The sequence below is a fragment of the Trachypithecus francoisi genome, unplaced genomic scaffold (assembly GCF_009764315.1).
Source record: "Trachypithecus francoisi isolate TF-2019V2 unplaced genomic scaffold, Tfra_2.0 Lachesis_group1, whole genome shotgun sequence".
NCBI classification, from domain to species: Eukaryota; Metazoa; Chordata; class Mammalia; order Primates; family Cercopithecidae; genus Trachypithecus; species Trachypithecus francoisi.
In genome coordinates this window covers 56,258,681-56,282,694 of record NW_022681454.1, presented here as the reverse complement: position 1 = coordinate 56,282,694, position 24,014 = coordinate 56,258,681, and the positions used below count along the sequence as shown (strand labels likewise).

The 24,014-nt window shown below is 38.8% G+C and overlaps 1 protein-coding gene across 4 annotated transcripts in view; it reads right to left on the bottom strand.

The window, feature by feature from the left end:
• Nucleotides 1–6,147: 6,147 nt before the first annotated feature.
• CCNI (cyclin I) overlaps nt 6,148–24,014 on the bottom strand; it is a 30,860-nt gene continuing 12,993 nt past the window's right edge. For 2 of the 4 annotated variants that reach the window (XM_033214351.1, XM_033214350.1), the window contains 5 exons: nt 17,777–17,905; nt 15,837–15,911; nt 15,563–15,703; nt 14,756–14,986; nt 7,101–7,678 (listed from right to left, as the gene is read on the bottom strand). In XM_033214351.1, coding sequence (XP_033070242.1) covers nt 7,235–7,678; nt 14,756–14,986; nt 15,563–15,703; nt 15,837–15,911; nt 17,777–17,905 — 1,020 coding nt within the window. In that variant the 3' untranslated portion in view covers nt 7,101–7,234. Of the gene's footprint in view, nt 7,679–14,755; nt 14,987–15,562; nt 15,704–15,836; nt 15,912–17,776; nt 17,906–24,014 lie in introns of all 4 variants that reach the window. The other 2 variants (XM_033214349.1, XM_033214353.1) reach the window with 2 other exon arrangements.

The window sequence follows — 24,014 nt, the reverse complement described above, 5'->3', positions numbered from 1 at the left end:
ATGTCAGCATCAAAAGCCATCCCCTTCATTCTACAGCATAATCTGTAAGGACAGAAGTCTGCTAGTAATGTGACCAGTGGAGTGGGAAAGCAATAGCAGCTCCTTACCAGCTGATGCCGGAGCATGACATCAGTTTTGCAAGTTAAACATGTAGGTCCTATTGTGTGAGACCACTGTCATCACTACGTATAAGTGACTTTATTCTTAAACTCCCTATTTTGATATTTTAACTTTATTCTATCATTTTAAAAACAAATTCTGCATCAGATTGTAAATATTTTTTGAGCAATATTTAAAAAATTAGGCAGTATTTCTTTTTAAGTAAGAAATGTATGTCTGTTGTTGCTATTTCCTTTTTTTTCTGTTTTTCTGTTTTAGCTCCCAGAGTAGAGGAAGTATAATATTAACCATCTTAATGGGAGGGGTGGGGGAACAGAGGGTATTTATCAGTAGGTTAGCCTCAGTCCAGTTACCTAGGGGAACCTGATCATGTACACTTCTGGCCAACCAAGTGCCTTGCCATCTCTCTTCCCCTAACATAGACTGCCATTGATTTGGCATTTTACCATAGGCAGTTCTTTTTCTCCAGTGTTGATAAAACTGGTAGGTTTTCTCCTGGCTGACCAAGTAAGGGATGTGAAACCATCTTGGGTATAATTACTAGCAATAAAAATTATTGGCTTATCTCAAAAAAGATTGTGGGAAAAAAAGCAGGGAGAAGTTAGCCATCTAAACCTATTTCCATTGGTAATAGGCTTTTTGTTCTTCATCAACCTTAAACAAATATTAGTTCTTTTCAGATACAGACTCTGCCTTAATACAAGCATAGTCTAGATGGTCTCCTTGCGATCAGCCCAGCATATGTGTAAAGGAGAGATCCAACTTTCTTAGTCATGGTGCACTGACCTGAAACAGGTCCTCACCCCCGATAATTGACCAAACTTCTTTTCCCCATCAACAGTGCTTATCAAGTTCCTTCTTTCTTTCTTATTTATTTATTTATTGGCCTGCTGTTGGCCCAGATTATGGGTAAACCCTTCTGGTATCTAACAAATACATGGCTGAGTGTGATGGCTCACACCTGTAATCCCAGCATTTGGGAGGCTGAGGCTGGTGGATTGTTTGACGTCAGGAGTTCAAAAACAGCCTGACCAACGTGGTTAAAACCCCGTCTCTACTAAAAATACAAAAATTAGCTAGGCATGGTGGCACGTGCCTGTAATTCTAGCTACTTGGAGGACTGAGGCAGGAGAATCGCATGAACACAGGATGCGGAGGTTGCAGTGAGGCAAGATCGCCCCACTGCACTCCAGCCAGGGCGACAAAGCACGACTCCGTTTCATAAAATAAAAAACACGAAAGACAAAGTGTTTTTAAGCCACCTTTAAAACCTTGAGTTTCACAACTGACTTATCTTTCCATCTGGAGACTGACAGTGATGGCAGTGTGGCTCACTTCAGAGTTCCTAGTGCTTGAATTTTTAAGACCATGGTATCTAGTTTTTGCAAAGAATACTGTCTGTCTATCAGGTCAGTCTCCAGCAAGCAACTGGCATACCCAGGGCTGGTGAAGGGATTGCTTGTATTAATTTTTTTTTTATTTAGCAGGATCTCACTCTGTTGCTTAGATTGAAGTACAGTGGCATAATCACAGCTCACCGCAGCCTTGACATCCTTGGTTCAAGCAATCCTCCCACCTCAGCCTCCTGAGTAGGTAGGACTATAGGCACCCGCAACTGTGCCTGGCTAATTTTTTTATTTTTTGTAGAGATGGGGTCTCATGTTGCCCAAGTTAGTCTCAAACTCCCGGCCTTATGCATTCCTCCCACCTCAGCTGCCAACAATACTGAGATTAAAGCCGTGCCCAGGTTGCATGTGCTAATTTGAGAAGACTAATTGGGAGCCTAGGTGTCTACTCATTTCCCTTTCCTACCTTGCTATTCCTGATAAGTAGCTATATATAAATGAGATGTTTTTGGTTGTCAGTGGAACATCACATGAGGTCAAAAGATTTCACATCGGCCTCAAATCAGTTACTTGTAGGGATGTGAGATGAATAGCCTTTCAGTCCACTGGGGAAAGTTTCTTCCAAAGTTATGGCACCTAGACTAGGGAAAGCAAAGGCTATTGTAACAAGATTTTGTTGGTCCCTGTCCCACAAAAGAATAAATAAATACGTGTGTTTGAGGGTGGGGAACAGGGAGCAGAATAACATTCCATAAAGAGCTGGGCTTGGACAGGTGCATTGGCTCAACATCTGTAATCCCAGCACTTTGGAAGGCAGAAGTGGAAGGATCACTTGAGGCCTGGAGTTTGAAACCAGTCTAGGCAACATAGCAAGACCCTATCTTTTAAAAAATTTTTAAGTTAGCTGGGCATGGTGGTGTGTGCCTGTAGTCCTAGCTACTCAGGAGGCTGAGGTGGGAGGATTGCTTGAGCCCAGGAGTTCAAGGCTGCAGTGAGCTAGGATTGTGCCACTGCACTCTACCCTGGGCAACAGACCTAGACCCTGTCTCTTAAATAACCAAAAGAGCTGGGCTTAACTGTGAACCATGTGCTTAGAACTCTGGAGAGTTGCAGTTCTACCTTTTCTTTTTTTCTTATTCACTCATCCATCTTCCCCCAACCCCTCCTTCCCTCTTTTCAAATACTTTATTGTGCATACTGTACCAGGCCTACATTAGGTACTGGGGATTTAGCGATGCACTATGAATTGAACTTGTATAACTCATAAGCACAGCAATGTTTAGAGTGAAAGAAAAGGCTTGCCTTTTCTAAGGCAAGCTAATTCATTTGCTGAAGATAGATCATATCCTGAAAAGCAAAAAGGATTCTGCTCCCCACCAATCACTTTTTAGTGGCTCCTTGCCTAAAGTTGGCCTTCATTCTGGAGTGTCCTATTGTCTAACAAAATAAGCTATTTCCAAGAAATGAGAGACCAGTTCACTAGGCCTAGGGCTATTCAAACTGCTTTTCTACTACCTTACTGTTGTTGTATAACACAATAAGGTCAACAATTCTGGCATTTGATCTGCTATGAAGGCTATACTTCTAGAGTTAAGAGAAAGGCAGAGGTTCTCATTTCATCCTTAACTCCAGAAGCTCCTAGGAACTAAAAAAGTGAGCTCTTCTCAAATTTTTCTATCTGATAAGACATTCTTGGTTATCTTATTACACCTTTTAAAGTAAAAAGTGGCACAAGGGAGAGTTATGTCTCTGACATTGGTCTTACATACGAGTACATCATAAAAGCCACTAAATATGGTGAGGGAAAACTTACTATTTAATTCCTTGATGCAAGCTGTGCTAAGTAAGTGTGCTCTTCATCTTCTCTCTCCTAATGATGGGCCAAATCCAACTCAAACTGACAGCAGCAAGGTTTTGGGACTTGGCTATGTTCAAGCCTTCTCAATTATATTTCTAGGCTACTTTGCAGAACCACACAACTCACTAATTGGGATTTGTAAGACTGGTTCTGGTTTTTCTTGGTGTGAATCGTGGCATCCAGTCACCATCTGCCCCTTAACCCTGGCTGATCTTGCCAAAGTTCCCTCAGTCTCTCACACACACGGGCCTCCTGTACCTTAAGTAATGTGAACTTCTAACTAAGCCAACACAGTTGGCTTAGCAACCAGATGAGTGTTCAACTGCTAACATGCAGTAAACTCATTTTTTCCCAGAAATTTAAAAAGATGCTGTATTTTTCTAGAAGCACCATCTAGTGGCCAAAGCTCATAGCATTATTTGGTAACAGGTATAGGAGACATTCTCAACATAATTTAAAGACCAAAAGAATTTTGGAGGCTTTATAAGTAACATTTACATGTTAGACAAAACTTAATGATGTCAAATAGAAACGGTAAAGGTTTGAGAGGAGTTAGTTGAACCCTGTTAAACTAGGGCTGCATTCTGCCAATTTGATTGTGAGAACCTGTGACATAGTATCTTCACTTTCCAGTTGAAAATGTGCAAACTACTTTAGATAAAGATAAGCTCCTCATCATGTTGGCTGTGCATCAGTAGCTTAACCACATTTTCTTCTTAAGTGAAAGCCACCATGCTGCTTTGGGCACTAATGCTCAAGCATAACTTGCTTCAGAAAAATCTAGGAGTAAATGTAAAAGCTTGAAAATTCAGGTTTGTAGAGAGTACAGAGGACACACAGAAGTGACTGGCTCTGACAACACAGGAGACAATAAATAGGACTTCTCGGGGGCACAAACACCACTGTCTTAATTCTCTCAACAAGAACGTAGGTTCAGATTCTCATCAGCTTGGCTGAGTGAAGAGCTACATTCTACCTTCCTTCACCGCCAAAGGCAGCATCAGGAACATTTATGACAAACTGGTTATATTTGACCTTTTACTGACATTTGGGAGCACTCTGCATTCCCAGCTTTCCCTTCCCCCTCCAAACTAATACATCATATATCTGTAGAGAAAACTTCTAGTTCTGTATATAACAACTAACTTCATATTGATCTCGTAGAGAATGAAGTAGAATATTTAGCTTCTAGTCTGATCTTCAAGGGCTATAACGTGTTCTTTAGGGTTTTTTGAATGGAGGATTAGAGAATAACTAGAGAATTACTATCCCCATCAAGTATATTCCCTTGCCATTCCAGAGGCCTCACGGAGCGACCGGTTTTTTAACCACCAGGAGGCACCAGACAATTATGATGCAGAATGCTCAAGTTTCCAGGTCTTGAGCTTGTGATGTGATGCCAAAGTTTAACACAAGTAACTTGGGACAGGCTGAGAATAGTTTCAGGCAAAAAGGGAACTAATTGAACAGCAGGAACACGCTTTTTTTTTTTGTCTCGCTCTGTTGCCCAGGGTGGAGTGCAGTGGCGCAATGGCTCACTGCAACCTTTGCCTCCTGGGTTCAAGCGATTCTCCTACCTCAACCTCCCAAGTAGCTAGAATTACACGCCCGGCTAATTTTTGTATTTCTTATTAGAGATGGGGTTTCAGCATGTTGGTCAGGCTGGTCTCGAACTCCTGACCTCGTGATCCGCCTGCCTCAGCCTCCCAAAGTGCTGGGATTACATGCGTGAGCCACCATGCCCAACCGAAACATTCTTAATGAAAAGTTCTACACTGTTCAAGAATACTAGGCTCTTTCTGTCACAAGCCACAGTTCTCTAAGGGCCCACAGTAAGTTGTGATGAAGTGGGCTCAGGCCTCTGAAACGATGGCCAAGGTTTAACAGTGCTTTCGAGGGCCAAGTCTCCAAAGTACTATCACTGAACTGAACGATGTGGTTAAACAAGTTCTGAGGTGTGAGGGCTAGCAGCCCACCATACCACTTGATTCCGTGTCCCATGAAAAGAACGCTGTATTCCAAACTAACTTACCAGCAATTTTTAAATATTGAAAACCTTAAGACCAAAAAGTGAAAATTCTATTGTCCTCTAATGTTCTGCTCAATTTGCAGCTACTGGACTACAAATGAAATATTGACTCTAAACTCAGTTTTATCCCTAGCTTTCTACATAACACATGTTTAACATGTCCTCATCTGTTAAATAGAAGGAAGTTCTACAGATCTGTATCATTGTACAGATACTATGAACATATGCAGTTGTAAACTTCTTAGAGCTCCTACAATTCAGATGAATTAAACAGATGAAGATCAGGATCAGAAATTTTAAAAATGTGTATCTGTGAAGTCAATCCTTTGCTATCTTCCCTCCCACTCCCTGTACTGACATGTGAGTAAATGCTTCCCATTTAATTGGAGTTTAAGGTCATAAAACAGGTAGTCAACCCTACCAGAAGAATTTTTTACAAGTCAGATGATGACCTAAAAATACTCTTGTTCTGCTAAATCTGAACATTAAAAATGGCTAAAAATGACATTTTAAAGATACGGGTCTGAACCTAATCTCATAAGCAGTCACATTAAGATGAAAATTTACTATTTGGAGGATTCACAGTGCACCAGTGAAAAAATATCATAAAAGAAAAATTCTTATGTTTAAAACCTATATCCCTCAATCACATTCAAATCCTCTTTTCTTCATGTTTCATTTTCAGTAAGTATATTCTTGGTCTTTCTATTGTTTTCTCTAGTTGAAATAGCAGTACCTAGCCAATCAGGAACCTGTACCTCTTCACAACCAGAAAAAAGTCACAGAAACAAAAGTTAAGGACAACTTTTTATTGCTACCAGAGGCTTTTATCATCAGTACACGGTTCTGACTGCAATACCTTTTTCAGACTGCAAAGGGAGCTCAGGATCCAGAAGTCATTAAGAGAACTATAAGTAGGCTGGGGAGGCAGGGGGAGGAGTAAGTTCTATTAGAAAATCCTAATAGCTTAACAAAACTAGGGTACTAAATTCAGTTATAACATGTTACAGACTCAAATCACAGAGCTGCCCCAACATCTAGACAGTCTCTCCTACTGATTATAAATGAGTGAAAACTATCAGTTAGAAAAATCTAATTTCAGTTGTTACATACATGTTTCTTTGGTGAGCACCTGGATATATTAACTTTATCACAAATTCTTTTATACAAATGTCAAAAATGCTTTCAACAAATCTAAGTGTCCTAATTACACACCACTTTTAAGCATCACTTTAAGGTAAACAAAAATGAAAACCATAATTTTAAATTAAAATTTGAGACACAAAATCAACCTGGTAATATGAGAACTTTTTCTGTTGCTGTCTCTGATTAATATGGGATAATTCCAAAGTACCTTTTCATACTAATTGGAACTTGCATCATGGCTGTCACACTGAAATAATTTGTTCGACTGCTAAAATATAATTTTGGGGTTTCCTATTCAGTGAGAATCAATACAGATCAGCATGCATTAAGTTCAGTAACTTAAATGGAGAAGCAAGCAAAAGCAACAGGAAAATTAAATCAGGATGCTGAGGGGGAACAGGTTTGCTGGCTATGAATTTTAACTGAATTTTTGGTGGGGCAAGCTACGTTACATTATGGCAGAAAAAAAGTTCAACTGGCATACTACAAAGATTTTTTGAGTTTAAAAAAAGTTTGGATCTTTTGGATTTTTTTTTTTTTTTGGTCCTTATGTGTTTAAATAACACTGAATTATAATTAGCCACACAAATAATGAGAGTACTTTTTTTTTTTTCTGGCTCACTCCAAATCAGCCTGTTAAGGTATATATCCTTCTACAGCCTTTCCTGATTTTGCATGTTCTCATTCCCAGAGTAGTCTACCTTAGTTTACACTCAAAGGTAATACTTGTTGAAACTACATGACAGAAACAGGCTGCAAAGGTGGACAAGGGGAAGCATGTCCCTCTTGTTTTGATAAATCAGTGCCACACACAGAACCCACATTTTCTGAGACATTATCTTCATTATAGAGCCGTTTGATTCCATCATAGAAGTCATCCACTTCCATTTCCTCTACTTTGCGTTTAGCAGAGGTCTGCTTGCACCCACTGGCAGCTGGGAGATGATGGTAAAAGGCTGCTGTACCTCTGACTGGCACTTCTGGCTTGCTGTTGTCCTTGGAGAAGTCTGGGCCTGGGACAGAGGAGGGATGCAATCTGAACACTCCTTTGTCACAGGTCACCAGGGTGTGCTTGAGGGGACGGTAGACATAAACGGAATTTAGAGGCAGGGAAGACTGCAGAGTAGAAAGGTGATGTGCCACAAGCTCCCGACAGTGGATCAACTGGGAGCTATCCATCTGGGCCAGGAAAAAAAACAAAAAACAAAAAAAACACAGTTGATCATTAATTAACATAGGCTGCTCTGTTATCTCTGGTGGCCATTTTTCCTCCCTGTGCTTTCCATCCCCGCTGAGTCTTTTCTCTCCCCACAACTTCTACCTCCAACTCATCTATTTATCCAGCCTACCCATCCATCATCATCATCTTAGAAATCAGGTCCAAATCTGTATTTCTAATATAATTATCTTTGGAACTTGAGTTCTGTATTTGCAATGTATGCTGAACATTTACATGAGAGCAGAAACTACTTTTTTGTATCCAACGTCTGTTTTTTTTTTTTTTCAGTCTATTCCCCCTGTCTAGAAGGCCCTTCATCCTACTCTCTTGGCCTCTTCTAATTTTTTCAGTGGAGTCTAAAGTACTCATAAACACATTCATTAAGAATGTAAGAAGCCAAAGGGCAAAAAAAAAAAAAATTTTTTAATCAGAGATGAGGAGGGAAGCTAAGAATTTTAAAATAGTAAATGAAAAATTTAGAAATATATATTTTGTAGAAAATAGTAGACTTAACACTAAGATGAAATGTTTTTCGTAAAGTTTTTAATTTGGGAGTTTTGCTAATTCCTTCTTACCCCTGAGGACAATTCACAGGTATCAGTCCTTTCTGGAGTTACCCCTGACTCCCTCAACCCCCAAAACACCCTAAATACCATGGTCATCTGTTTGTGTATCAACCTTTTAACATACTTATGGCCAGGCGTGGTGGCTCATGCCTATAATCCTAGCACTTTGGGAGGCCAAGGCGGGTGGATCACTTGAGGCCAGGAGTTCAAGACCAGCCTGGCTAACATGGTGAAACCCCTTCTCCACTAAAAATACAAAAAATTAGCTGGACGTGGTGGTAGATGAGTAAACCCAGCTACTCAGGAGGCTGAGGCATGAGAATGGCTTGAGCACGGGACGTACAGGTTGCAGTGAGGTGAGATCAAGCCATTGCATTCCAGCCAGGCAAAGAGACAGAGTGAGACTGTCTTAAAAAAAGACACTAAAACCTTTTAACGTATTTATCACATTTCATTATAATAATCTATTTAACTATTTAGCCTTTCCATTATAGACTACAAGACCGAAGGTGTGGCATTGTATTATATTCATCTTTTTATCCCTAACTTTCTGGCACAATGACTGTACATGGAAGGCCTTCAAATTATTACCTGTAGTAAAGTGTCTCTCTTCCTCACTTTCAATTACAGCATTGTCAAAATAACCTTAGTTAGCATCATATATTCCTTCCCTACTCTCTTCAGCGGCACCCCAATGCCTACCAGAAATAAGCTAAACTCCTTAGTTTTATTAATAAGGATCTCCATAATCTGACCCCAACCTTTTCTAGCCTTATTTCCTAGCATACCCTCAACTTGCGGTCTACACTCTTGCTAAACAGTCCTGCTCTATACAATGCACTAATCTTCCCCTTTCTTTTTTTTTTTTTTTTTTTGAGACGGAGTCTCGCTCTGTCGCCCGGGCTGGAGCGCAGTGGCCGGATCTCAGCTCACTGCAAGCTCCGCCTCCCGGGTTTACGCCATTCTCCTGCCTCAGCCTCCCGAGTAGCTGGGACTACAGGCGCCCACCACCTCGCCCGGCTAGTTTTTTGTATTTTTTAGTAGAGATGGGGTTTCACGGTGTTAGCCAGGATGGTCTCGATCTCCTGACCTCGTGATCCGCCCGTCTCGGCCTCCCAAAGTGCTGGGATTACAGGCTTGAGCCACCGCGCCCGGCCCCCTTTCTTATTTTACCCTTAATCATCTTATTTCTACCTGTTGAAATTGTATTGCCCATTCCTTCCAGGACTGGCTAAACACCATCACCTTCAGGAAGCCTATCTTGACCATTTAACTATCAGGGATAAGTTTTTTTCCAATTTTGGGTATTTTGGACATTTCTGGACCAAGTCTTATTCATCCTCATATAACCTGCAGCACACACCATAACTGTTTGCAATACCACAGAGAAAATAAGGGAAAATAACGCACTCTACAAGAACACATTTGGTCACAAAACTATTTTTATCTCTAAATACATTCATTATTTGTTACTGAAAAATACCAGAGGAAAGAATAGTAAAAGGCTGATGTTAGTCATTGTATAATACAAATGCAAAATAACTGAAACTGTCAGAAATATACAAGAAAATGGCAGATTTTAGCATCTACCATATTGTTCACTGATTTCTTTTTTTCCCCTAGTTTGAAAGGCATTAGATAACACACTATGGGTAAGACACTATTAATTAGTATTAGAATTTGTTCTCCCGCCCTTAAAAGAAAAAAGTTACGTAACACTTAAGACAGTCTCTGAACTATCAAGCTTACATTTAGGCTAGGTCTTATTATATATCCCAGGGATGTAGAACAAGCTGAAACATGCTAAAAATATTGGAACAAAGCACAGAGAAAGGATGGAGCTTCTGCCAGTATTTTAGGAAGCCTACAAGAAAGAAATGAAAGAAACTGGAAGTGAAAAAGGGGCTACAGTGTAGAAATTATTTCTAAAAAACAAGTACAGTCATCCCACAGTATCCATGGGGGATTACTTCTAGGATCCCCCCCCAAAAGATAACAAAACCCAACATGCTCAACAAACCCAACAACCCAGAATGCCTACACATCACTTCATCTGTGTGGATTCAATGTAGTACTCAGCGTGCAACAAATGCAAGGTTTTTTTGGAACTCTGTCAAATTTCTTCCCAAGTATTTTCAATTCACGGTTGGTTGAATCCAGATGCCAAACCCATGGGTATGGAAAGCCAGCTGTACCTCGTTTAATGAAATGTTCTTTAGCAAATGAATATTTATTGGCTTAGAAAGGTAAAGGTACCACAAATATTCTAATGCCTTGGTCACTGGGCATAATAAATGCCATGGTAGAATTAATACTATGGTAGAATCCTAAAAAGAGACATGTATTTAAGTAAGAAGAAGACTGTCACTATCATCTTTCTGTGTGGAAAAAACTAAGTAAGTAGAGAGTTATATTTTAGAGGTGGAAGACTGACAAGAAATGATAGAGCTAGAAAAGACCTTAGAAATTATTCAAAACAAAACCATCCATATGAACTCCACTTCCACCCAAGTCCCAAGTAAGCCTTTTCTCCAAAATAACATCAAAATAAATTCCTTCTGATCTAGTACAATCTGAATTTGTTCTATAAGATGACAAAATAATTTGTTCCTTCTTGATATCCAGTGGAAGAAACAAAACAAGCACATATACTGAAACTACCAAAACTCTCGACACCAGACAAGTCCTCTAACGGAGTTGGTAAAAAGGACTTAAATGAACTCAAATTATAAGGTGTCAAGAGAATGTTTATTTTTTATAACAATAAATGACATAAATGGTGGCCCACATGGATCCAGATTTGGTGAACAGCATGAAGCATTGAGGAACCTGCTGGAATAGTCTGACCACAGCCACCTTCAAAAAGAACCAGGAGATGTGTGGGGAGAGGTCTGTTTCTTCTTTTTTTTTTTTTTTTTTTTAATTTGCTTCTTTTTACTTTTAGATTCAGGGGGTACCCATGTGCAGGTTTATTACCTAGGTATTTATTGCATGATGCTGAGGTTTGGAGTATAAGTGATCGGGTCAACCAGGTAGTGAGCACAGTACCCAATAGTTTTTCAACCCTTGCTCCCCTCCCTCCCTCCCCGCTCTAGTAGTCCCCAGTTTCTACTGTTGTCATCTTTATGTCCACGTGTACCCAATGTTTACCTCCCACTTGTAAGTGAGAACGTGTGGTATTTGGTTTTCTGTTCCTGTGTTAATTCACTTAGGATAATGGCCTCTAGCTGCATCCATGTTGCTGCAAAGGACATGATTTTGTTCTGTTTTATGGCTGTACCTACTCTAGTTTTAAACTAGAACATGGACTTTGACTACTGCCCAGCTAGGAACTACAAAGACCAGCACACTAATCTAGGTAGAGTTAACAGTCTGAGTTTATCAGAGTGGGCCACATCAGAAAGAGGAAGACGTGAGCACAACCACACAACAGAGCAAGGGTAGAAGAAGGGTAAGGAGAGAAAGAGGTTTAGCCATCTCACAATGGTGACCAACAGGTGGCACAAGAGCTTAAGGGGTGTAGTTGTGGGAGGTTAAGAGGAACAAAAGGAAGTTTGCCTTTCAAACCTGGGAACACTCACCATACTTTCTCTCAAAGTGGGGGCTCAGGCAGAACTAGTGGGAGTGGCCTCCTCACAGTATGATATGTCTGTGATGGACTCTTCTCAAACCAAGACACTGGGAAACATGTCACAAATGATTTTGGCATGATCTCATCAATCTGATGCAAGAATTTCCTATACTAAAACCAGAAAACTAGGAAGAATATCTGATATTGTGGCCTTGTCACAGGTCTAAACACAAAGATATTAGACCTGGTGTTCCTACCTGAACACAGGAAACCTAGCAAACAAACAGAAATGAGTCCTAAAGAACTAGGAGCCATCCATGTTTGGACCACATGGGTTGGTGTTAGAGCAGAATTGCTAGAACAAGTCCCAAAAGTCTCTACCAAGATTCATGACCTTCCTTTTATTCACTAACTTCCCCATTGCAACTTGAATACTATATGGGGCAAATCTCTTAAAAAAAAAAAATCACCGTATTTCCAGTTTTCAAACTACGTCCAAACACTACCTACATAATATAATCTAAACCTACACTACATAGGTAGATCTCTAGCTATGGAAGGGAAAAGGCTATGTTGAGTGGGGCTCTGCCCTTAAACACAACAAGTATAGCTCCACTTTTCTATTCTATATTCTGGGATCGTGTGTGTACAAGATTTTCTTGGGGGGAAGGGGGACTGGGAAAGGGTTCCACTTCTCAAATTGTGAAAACCACTGAACTAGAATTTTTAAGGTTTGTGTGGTATGAAAAAAAGCACTGGTTCTTTTAAATGACTACTAAGTAGCTCTACGCAGCTCTAAGAAAGTCTCTAGTTCCCTACACTGGAGCTATAAAATAAAGGAGTTGAATGAAACAATTTCTCCAAAGATTCTGTCAAATCCCACATTTGTAATACTCCTTCAGCTAAGGAGAAAAAAAAAGTTTCAGTGAATACTTTCTTCCTCTAGCACCAGAAAACTTACAAAAGAGAATCAGGAGATATTTCAGTGTTTTTCACTAGGAAAACATGATCTCAAAGCTACAGAATACACATGCTATTTACATTATTATTTATGCTTCAAAATCTGTCCTCTGACACTAACACTTTAGAGCAATCTTTTTCTGTACTATCTTAAGAGTAAGCACAGAGACCAAGTCAGAAGGCATTTAGAGAGATGTCATTTGTTCCAATAAAAATAATGTAATGTAGCAGGTTTTCTATTAAGCCTATTCCTCTACTTCACAGTCTAATGTGAGTGATTAATATTCAACTTTTCTTTCCAACAGTCCGGGGTGAGCAAAGTAAATTTTCTGTGTCATATTATTCATTTAAATGATGGTTTCTCATAATTTCTAAAAATTCTCACGAGCAACTACTTCGTAGGATTTTCATTACAGCATTTAATTATTTCAATCTAAGACGATTAAGATATCCCTTGAAAACAAAAAACAGCCCGTGTTACACTACATAGGTAGATCTCTAGCTAACATACTGCTCTGATCATCAACCTTTTTTATGAAAAGACTGAGCCCCTCTCTGCTCACAAACTAGAGCCTGAAATTCTTGAAAGCACCGACATACTTGTTTTAAAAAAAATTCTTTTTTGTCTGCTTCATTTTCTTCAGACTTACTTCTTAAAATGTTTGCTATAAGATCAATTATAACTTTCTTAGAAAAACACCAAATTCAACTATTATGTTTTTCTTTTATAATATTCTAAATTTTTAGCTCAGTAACTGCAGTTCTTTGCTACAATTAGTTTATTGCAAAATGTTAAGCTTAGAATTTCACAATCTTCTAAGTAAAAACCAATAAAACAAATCAGAATAACTACTGTTAAATAAGAATAAATAGCAATATAAAGGGAAAGTAGGTTCGTGAGTCTTTTATGGATTCAGCTGGCAGGAAAATGGTTTGCAGCAGATCTAAACTTGGTAAGTTCTATTTGGTGACATGAATAGAACCAGTAAGGCTTCTCTCAAAGTAGCTGCTAACATACAGCACTCTCACGAACTTTCCATTTGGATGAGAATTTTCTCTACTGAACCTTTACATTTTACTTAGGTGGTGGATAATTTATCAACCTATACATTTTATAACAATCTGTAGATTGTTACAAACTAATCTTAGTTAATAACAGAACTGCCAGGGCAAAACCTCTTTCAGAAAAGTGGCTTCTACCTGCCAGTCTGGTATAAATACTTCACTTACTAACCAACAATAAATTGTTTGCTTGTCTAAAAAGCAACTTATTCTAATTTTTGTTCCTGACATCTGCTATAAAATGAGTGAAGTAAAGAAGTACTACATTCAAACCTGCAGATGTAGCTAGGATAAAGGACAATATGGTACTGACAATCTTATGAACATTTTAGAACTGTTAAAGATAAGTAATCTAAGAGAAATGGTGCAAAGGAATCTTAAAAATACTATATAAGTTTTTTTTTTTTTTTTGAGACAGAGTCACGCTCAGTCGCCCAGGCTGGAGTGCAGTGGCACCATCTCTGCTCATTGCAGGCTCTGCCCCCTGGGTTCACACCATTCTCCTGCCTCAGCCTCCCGAGTAGCTGGGACTACAGGCACCAACCACTATGCCTGGAGAATTTTTTTGTATTTTTAGTAGAGATGGGGTTTCACCGTGTTGGTCAGGATGGTCTCGATCTCCTTACCTCGTGATCCACCCGTCTCGGCCTACCAAAGTGCTGGGACTATAGGCGTGAGCCACCGCGCCCGGCCACTATATAAGTTTTATAAGAAAACAAGAGAACATCTAGCCTGTAAATTTAAAATATATACTTTACTCTTGTCTAAAGAATGGTTTGCCATTACAACATTAGAAATGTCTTTCAATCTGGTAACTCTATGTATTCTAATAATAGAAAAACTTAAAAAGAACACTATTTAATTAGACTGACACCTACCTGTGCTTTCTGAAGCAGTTCAATTGTAAGAGAAAGCCAATCAGGAATAAGTTTCTCCATTTCCAGACTAACCATGGCCAGAGCAAGCATGGATCCTCTGAATTGCAGAAATTGGTTGCAGGCCATACAGTGAAGTAGTTGCTTGGTAAGGACTGCCAAATGTTGAGATGGGCTCAATTTGGGCAAACTGAAAAGTAACTGAGGCCTAGTTGACACCGCAATAGCATGGAACTGAAAATCACAAGAACATCATTTTAACTTGATTTAAATATATAGGAAATTACATATAGAAATTGATGCAACCTATTCAAATTTTTTGTGTGTGTGTGAGACAGAGTCTCACTCTGTCGCCAAGCTGGAGTGCAGTAGCATGATCTCGACTCACTGCAACCTCCGCCTCCTGGGTTCAAGCAATTCTCCTGCCTCAGCATCCCGCGTAGCTGGGATTACAGGTGCACACCACCATGCCCGGCTAATTTTTCTATTTTTAGTAGAGACAGGGTTTTGCCATGTTGGCCAGGCTGGTCTCAAATTTCTGACCTCAAGTGATCTGCCTGCCTCAGCCTCCCAAAGTGCTGGGATTACAGGCATGAGCCACCGCACCCAGCCTAACCTATTCAATTTCTAAGTTTGTGATTTAAGCTTCAGTGATATGACATATATACTAATTTATAATTTTTCCTTGGATATCAATAGTTTTCTTTTTCCTAAAAACCAGTACAAAATAAATGAGTAGGCAATCTATTTTTTAATTTACTGAAGGCTACACACTCAAATAAGAAACTAAAAGACTTCAGGTATATTTACAATATGAAGAAAATCCAATGGTGTGGCTGTGTGAAGATCCCAATTCAACTTATCCAGAATAATTCTCTCCATTCTCAAAATTTCAGATGAGGAACATCCACAGAAACTGTCTCTTGCCAATACCTTTAGTACTGGAATTCTCTATTCAAAGGGGAACAGGGACAGGGAGAAAAGGACAGAAAGAAACTCATTTACGATTTTTGTTTTGGCAAACAAGAAGCAAGTTAATGGAGAGAAATTTTCACAGAAGAAACATCTTGAAAGGATTTATTACCTCATCTTCCTCAACAGTCTTGGCAGCTAGGAAAAAACAGCTGATTGCAATACAACTCAAGTATTTCGGATGAGCCTAAAATTTTGAAGAGGGAAAAAGCAACTTTAGTGATTTTTCAAAAACGGTTGAACTTTTTATAACTGTTTTAAAAACAGAGATATGCAGATAAGACAGGTATATACAAAATGCTATGGAATTCAATTAATGTGACTGTCACTAACTGCTTTTTAGATCAGAGCTAACTTTTTTAAGAATAGGAAAGAAGTTTATTGAAAAGCTTTAGAGCAGTAATGAAAGCAAGGAAAGTACACTTGCAAGATCAAGTGTCTCCAGGGCTAACTTTTAACATTACAATCCTAGCCATATGATATTCTACAAAAATAATATAAATTCCATTGCTCAAAGTTCAACCAAAGCCAGTTAGCCAAAGTTCATTTCCATCCAGCAGAAAAAAAGTCTGATTTAGAAGTTTTTAATAATATTCCCCAAATTAAAAAATATATTTTGTGTGTATGTAAACATTTTTTAAAGCTGCTTGCAATCTGGGGTATCTGAAAAATGCCTACTTTTATCTCAGCAACAAGTCCACATCACTCCTCCCTCCCTCTCCACTACATCTAACCTACTTTTCACAGATAATTCCACAGAAAGATGAGTTTAAGGTTAGTGTCCTTTCTGGGACAGTATATTTTTCAAAAACTATTAGTGAACACATTGTTGTAGTTTCTATCATGAGATTCTTGCTGTGTTTATTAAACATTTGAAACAAAGTTGGGGAAATTTCTGGAACAATTAGAGAATTTTGCTAAGTATCTCATTTTTTTAATAGTTCTTATTTATTGGGTCCTGTCATGTTTAGTAAGTCTCTTAAGAGTAGAAGTTTGAAACTGAGCGGCTATTCAGTCTTAAACTCCTTAATTCTTTGGCTTCTATTTTGAATACCTAATAAAGCATTTAATTGACAGTTCCCCCAGTTTACATATTCTTATGCATACTAATGCCTACAGTTAAAATACTTTGCTACTCTTTCATGCCTTGCCATTAAATAATTGCTCATTTTCTGCTTTAAATATGTTGAGGGCCTACTTACTAACTTGACACAGCCAATGATATAACAATGGGGACAATATAAAAACTAATTATTTGTATGCTGCCATTCGATAAAAATATACCAAGGTTGTTTTATGACATTTTGTTATATCCCAAAGTATGCCCACAGAAAGCACTTCACATTTTTCAGAAAGCCACATAGTATGGATATTCAATAAATAGTGACAGAGAAAAACGTGCAATAGGCTCATACTTTAGTCTGATTCCTTGTCCACCTCTGTACATCAATATGTTAGAAAATGACAAAATATTCAGCTGATGCTATAAGGTTTGTGCTAAAATCAAGAGATAGAAAATTTCGTAGGCTAAAAAGTTATGAATACTTGTAACAAAAAGAAAATTACAGAATACAATTAGAAACACTTCCAAAAACACGTCTGCTTTTTAGTAGAAAGCTGGGAGCGGGTAGCTCATGCCTGTAATCCCAGCACTTTAGGAGACCAAGGCAGGCTGATCACTTAACATCTGGAGTTCAAGACCAGCCTGGCCAACATGGCAAAACCCTGTCTCTACTAAAAATACAAAAATTAGACTGGCATGGTGGCACGTGTCTGTAGTCCCAACTACGTGGGAGGCTGAGGCACAAAAATCACTTGAACCCAGGAGGCAGAGACACTCCAGCCCAGGCAACAAAGTGAAACTATCTCAAAAAATAAAACTAAAATAAACAATAGCAGAACACATCACCATGTCTTCTTATGGGTACATACATCATTCTCTAGCAAAGTTCTCTACTTCTTTCTACCTTAAAGAATGTTTACTAATAGCTTCTGGTTTAGCATATGTACACTCAAATGAGGTTATATGTAAGTCTATCTTAAAACACTTACCTTTACGGTAGCTAAAAACCTGTCCAAAAGACTGCTAGCTAGAGCAAATGTTTCTGGGTAAAGGTTGAATTGGTACTTCAGTTTGGCCAGCCATTGAATTACTTCATCTCTCTGGGATGGAGAAACATTCTATAAGGGAACAATTTTAAAAACAGAAGACAAAGTTTGAGCTATCATCAAGAGTATGTTTAGAATTCTCTCTCATAAAAAGTGAGGTAATACTACCTCACTTTTATGTTTAAAAATGTTTAAAAATGGAAGGTTATTCACAATCTATCAGACTTGAGATAGATGAAAATAAAACTTTATTGGTTATCACATTTAATATCAATATCCAATATTCTCCTACTCTTTATTAAAATTTTCACTGTCATCTCACCAAATATCCATAGTTTAATTACATTTAGGTGTTCAGAGAATATAACACTTTAAAGTTTAAGTAACACTATTATCAACTGATAGTAATTTTGGAGTTAAGTTCCCCCAACTCTTAAGATTAAGAAAATATAGTGAATTTCTCCCGCAGCAAACAGCCATTAACTTATCTTAGGAAATATAAATGAACTATGATAATGGAAACGATAGCCCATTTAAAAAACTAAAATCAATAGTAGTAAGTGAAAGATACCAGGGACAACAGATGAATTATACATTTAGAGATGATGAAAAAATTGAACAGGAAATTAACCTGAATTACTATTTCGAAAGATTTCCACAAACACAAAACATCATTGTTTTATTGCTGTTGTAAGCCTATTGAGTATAGACTTAACTTTTAGCAGGGACACACTTTAATGGTGATTAGAAAACTTTTACTCTTGAGTTTTGGAGTCACCATTAAAAAAATAAAACCAGTTGTTTACGTTGGAAACATTCAGTATTCTCCTTATAGCTCTTTCAAACTGTAGTTTCAAACAGTTTGAAAGAGCTATAAGGAGAATACTCAATATATAGGAAGATTAAAACAACGTTTTATGTTTGTGGAAATCTTTCAAAACAGTCATTTACTTCAGGTTGATTTCCTGTTCAGTATTTTTTCATTATCTCTAAATGTATAATTTATCTGTTGCCCCTGGTAACTTTCACTTATTACTATTGATTTCAGGTTTTAAATGGGCTATCATTCTGTTATCATAGTTCATTTATATTTCCTAAGTTAACCATAGTAAGCCTACAATGGTTTGGAACACTATAAGTTATTCCTCATATCCAGCTGTAATTTTGTATCTAGGCTACTTTAAGATCTACTTCTGGACTAAGGGGTCATAAAAATCCCTGAAAACCAAGTAAAGCCAGTCACAGGACTTCTGGATGAAGAGTTAAGCATTCAAGAGAAATTAAATTCCTGTCAAGATGAGCTTTTATCCAAAATGCCGCAACAAATAAGGAAAAGTAACGTTAAGTAAGCCAGCCAAACAAATCAACAAGGGAATAAATTCCCAGGAGACGTAGGTGATGTTATAAACTGATGAAACTGGGGATGCTTTAGGGAGATGAAAGGAACAATGATTTACAGTAGCTATGAAAACAAGAACACCGTTAACTCCAACCTTCAGGTAGAGATACAATGTGGGAGAAAAAAAAATACCTGAATGGCAGATTACATTAAATAATGTCATTATTTGGTGTTTGGCATTAAACAATAACAGAAACATACAATTGTAAGAAGAATCACAAAAGGTAACATACAAAAAAAGAGAATACAGTTATATGGAGATTATCATATAGTTATAACTAAATGACATAACTCATGTAAAGCACATATATAGAATGCAAATGGCACTCAAACATTAGTTCTCCTTTCCTACCTCTAAACTACCTGATTATCTAACAATGTCAGAAAAACAAATTTACAAAATATTATATATGAATAGTTATTTTAAACACTGTAACAATTAGTCATGAAAGAAATCACGACAATAACTTTGAACTTTAATATTCCATATATATACTTTTTGAGACAGGGTCTTGCTCTGTCACCCAGGCTGGAGTACAGTGGCACAACCATGGCACACTGCACCCTCAATCTCCCAGGCCCAAGTGATCCTCCCACCTCAGCGTCCCCAAGTAGCTAGGACCAGAGGTACGTGCCACCATGCCTGGTTAATTTTTTTTTTTTTTTTTTTGAGACGCAGTCTTGCTCTGTCACCCAGGCTAAAGTGCAGTGGCTCGATCTCAGCTCACTGTAGCCCCCGCCTCCTGGGTTCAAGCAATTCTCCCTGCCTCAGCCTCCCAAGTAGCTGGGATTACAGGCTTGTGCCATCACGCCTGGCTAATTTTTGTATTTTTAGTAGAGATGGGGTTTCGCCATGTTGGCCACGCTGGTCTCGAACCCCTGATCCCAAGTGATTCGCCTGCCTCAGCCTCCCAAAGTGCTGGGATTACAGACATGAGCCACTGCGCCTGGCCTAATTTTACTTTTTGCAGAGACGAGGTCTCACTATGTTACCCAGGCTGGTCTTGAACTCCCAGGCTCAAGCAATCCTCCCACCTTGGCCTCCCAAAGTGTTGGGATTACAGATGTGAGCCACTATGTTTGGCCCATATACTACATACTAAAATTTAACAATAGGGCCAAGGAAAGAATTCCCGCATGGCCAATGTTATCATCACTAGCCAAAACTAGCCGTAACTTTTTTAAAACCCAAAAGATAACAGTTTAAGAAGACTCAATTTAACTGAAGTAATATTGAGTCTAAGGTAACTTTTTCAAATCAATTCAAACATGTACTAAACAGTAATATTATCATGACAGCATTACAAACAGTAACTTCTGCGCCTAAGTAATTCATTTCACTCCTATTCCTCTAAAATAAAGACTGAGAGAGAAAAAGAGAAAGCCCGAAACAGTATTTCCTGATTTTATCAGGTGAAGAACTGTTTCTCATATGGACTGCTCAAATAGGATTAGAAGGATTCAGTAGTTGAATAATCCTAAAGAGAATTTATAATGGATTGATCAAACATGGTAAAATATAGACTGCTATTAATATATATTCTGTATATATTATATTCCACATGCTGCTAGTCTCTTCCTTATAATATACAACCTCTCCCGCTTTGAACTCTAAAAGGTTCACCATTACCTAAAAGATTAAGTACAATTCCCCAGTATGGCATACAAATCTAGGACCTACCTCTCTAACCTCAAACATCTTCCATCACTTTCTGTCTTAAACTTCATGCTCTAAGAGTAGTAACTTCTATTTATGATCCTTCCTTGCCCCGCTGTGCTATTTTACATCACTGCTCCTTTGTTCGTATTGCTCCTTCTGACTGAAACACACTCCCTTCTCTATCTCACCTGCTTTATTATGTATCTCTTGAGAGCTATTTTGATGTTACTCCCCACCAGGTACTTTTCCTGATAATTCAAGTTGGGCTAAATATCTTCCTATGCTCCAACAGCATCTCATTACACCTGTGACGTTCAACATTTTTTTAAAAATTAAATTTCTTGGCATGGCTCACAATTGTAATCCCAGTACTGTAGGGGGCCAAGGCAGAAAAATTGCTTGAGCCCACGAATTTGAAACCAGCCTGGGTAACACAGTGAGCCTTCTTCTCCACAAATAAAAAAATTAGGCGTGGTGGTGTGTGCCCGTGATCTCAGCTACTTGGGAGGCTGAGGTGGGAGGATCACTTGAGCCTGGGAAAGAGAGGCTGCAGTGAATTGTGATGGAGCCACTGCACCCCAGCCTGGGCGACAGAGCAAGCCCCTGTCTCAGAAAAAAAAATAATAATAATCAAATTTTTGCTTTTGGCTTTGATGAAGTAGGAAGCAGCAAACCTAAACTCCAGTTGAGAATGACTAGAAAAGTTGTTAACCACCTGTTTTTAAGATTCCTTAGAGTTCTAAAATTCTACTGAAAATCATCTGTATATAAACAATTTGTGGCAGGGTTTTATCTCTAAATCAAAAGCACTTTGGCAAAATAAATTGAGAACACCTGAAAGTGTGTGCACTTTGACCAGTTTCAATGTTTTCCCCAATTCATGTAACAAAATTATCATGAACTTCAAAGTACAATTACATAATATAAAAGAAGTTCTCCACAAGTGCCAAGAACACAGTAAGGTACCTGAATGAATCATAAAGAAATGATAAACACCATTCACTGAAATGCTTACTTTGAGTCTATTATATGCAAGTAAACAAAAATGACACAACCATACCCCTCAAGGAAACTCAGTCAGATCACCAGAAAATTATAATACTTTGTGCTATCATAAGGGAAACAGAATGTGGCAGAAACACGTAGAAGATGAGTGACAGGTATATAATATTCTTGCCTGACCACGCTGTCCTAAATTAGGGGATAGGCGATGCAAATTAAACAAGAATTATGTGAGAGACTGTCTTCAAAATATAGTTGGGGCAGGGGAAGTTAGAAGGAAACCGGAGGAAAAAGGCATAAGAGAAAGCTTAAAAATACCTTATTTTTCCATTTTTACCAACACTTCAAAACAAAATTAGAAAAGTCAGAGCAACAGTGGAAAGGGAGGTTAAAAAAAAAAAAAAAATGCCAGTCCCTTAGAAGAAAATAAAAGAGTTAGAACTAGAATAGAGAAGTGGCCGAACATGGTGGCTCACACCTGTAATCCCAGCACTTTGGGAGGCCGAGGCAGGTGGATCACGAGGTCAGGAGATCAAGACCATCCTGGCTAAGATGGTGAAACCCCATCTCTACCAAAAAATACAAAAAATTAGCCAGGCGTTGTGGTGGGCGCCTGTAGTCCCAGCTACTCAGGAGGCTGAGGCAGGTGAACAGCGTGAACCCGGGAGGCAGAGCTTGCAATGAGCCGAGATGGCGCCAGTGCACTCCAGCCTGGGTGACAGAGCAAGACTCTGTCTCAAAAAAAAAACATTGAATAGAGAAGTGTCCCTGGGGGTTACCCTGGCAAGCAACTCAAGCCCCTATATAGCCTTTTACCCCTATTCTTATCTCCTATCCCCACCAGACCAAGGCTACCCAAATTTTACAAGTATTAAATATGGCTTCTACTTGGCATTACTAAAGGCAAATCCTGAAGAAGTGGGTCTCTCAGAAGTTCTGATACTATTCTGTTCTCTGGTATTACCATACCAATATTTGTTAAATCACCTATAGAAATAGGCCAGATTTGGGCATGGTTGCTCACGCCTGTAATCCCAGCACTTTGGGTTACTGAGACAGGTAGATTACCTGAGGTGAGGAGTTCGAGACCAGTCTGGCCAACACGGTGAAACCCTGTCCCTACTAAAAATACAAAAATTAGCCAGGTGTGGTGGCGGGTGCCTGTAATCCCAGCTACTTGGGAAGCTGAGGCAAGAGAATCACTTGAGCCCAGGAGGCTGAGGTTACAGTGAGCTGAGATCATGCCATTGCACTCCAACCTGGGCAACAAGATAAAAACTCCTTCTCCACCAAAAAAAAAAAAAAAAAAAAAAAAGAAAGAAAGAAAGAAATAGGTCGGATTATTTGGTAATACAGCAATACAGCAATATACTACAATCTAGGTAGAACTTCATCTTCAAAGACCAGACTGTAAAAACATATTATTGTCGGTTACATGTTGACTCAAGGAGATAGCAGGAGGAAAGGAATGGTCCTACAAGCAGCTATAAAAAAGCTTTGACGCTCACTAGAACGTCACAACATAAGGGAAGGAATTTATTTTCTCCTGTTGTATCCCCAGTGCCTAGAATAGTGCCTAGAGTATGGCAGATACTCACCAGACATTTGCTAAATAACTTGAATTCCCAACTAATCTAAAAATCACCCATGCACACAAAAATATAAAACAACAACAACAAAAAGTATCACAGGAAGAGGACTACCTTAGGAAAAGGATCGAATTATAATTTTTTTTTGAGATGGAGTCTCACCCTGTCACCCAGGCTCGAGTGCAGTGGTGCGATCTCGGCTCACTGCAACCTCTGCCTCCTGGGTTCAAGCAATTCTCATGCCTCAGCCTTCCAAGTAGCTGGGTCACAGGAATGAGTCAACACACCCAGCTAATTTCTGTATTTTTAGTAGAGACAGGGTTTCACCATGTTGACCATGGTTGGTCTCAAACGCCTGACCTCAGGTGATCTGCCCACCTCAGCCTCCCAAAGTGCTGGGATTACAGGCGAGAGCCACTGCGTCCAGCCCAAATTATCATTCTATTACTTATTAAAGTCTTGAGTAAATTGGGACTACTGCCTACTTTTTCAAAGGATTAAATGAGATATTAAATGAGATAGTGTATGTAT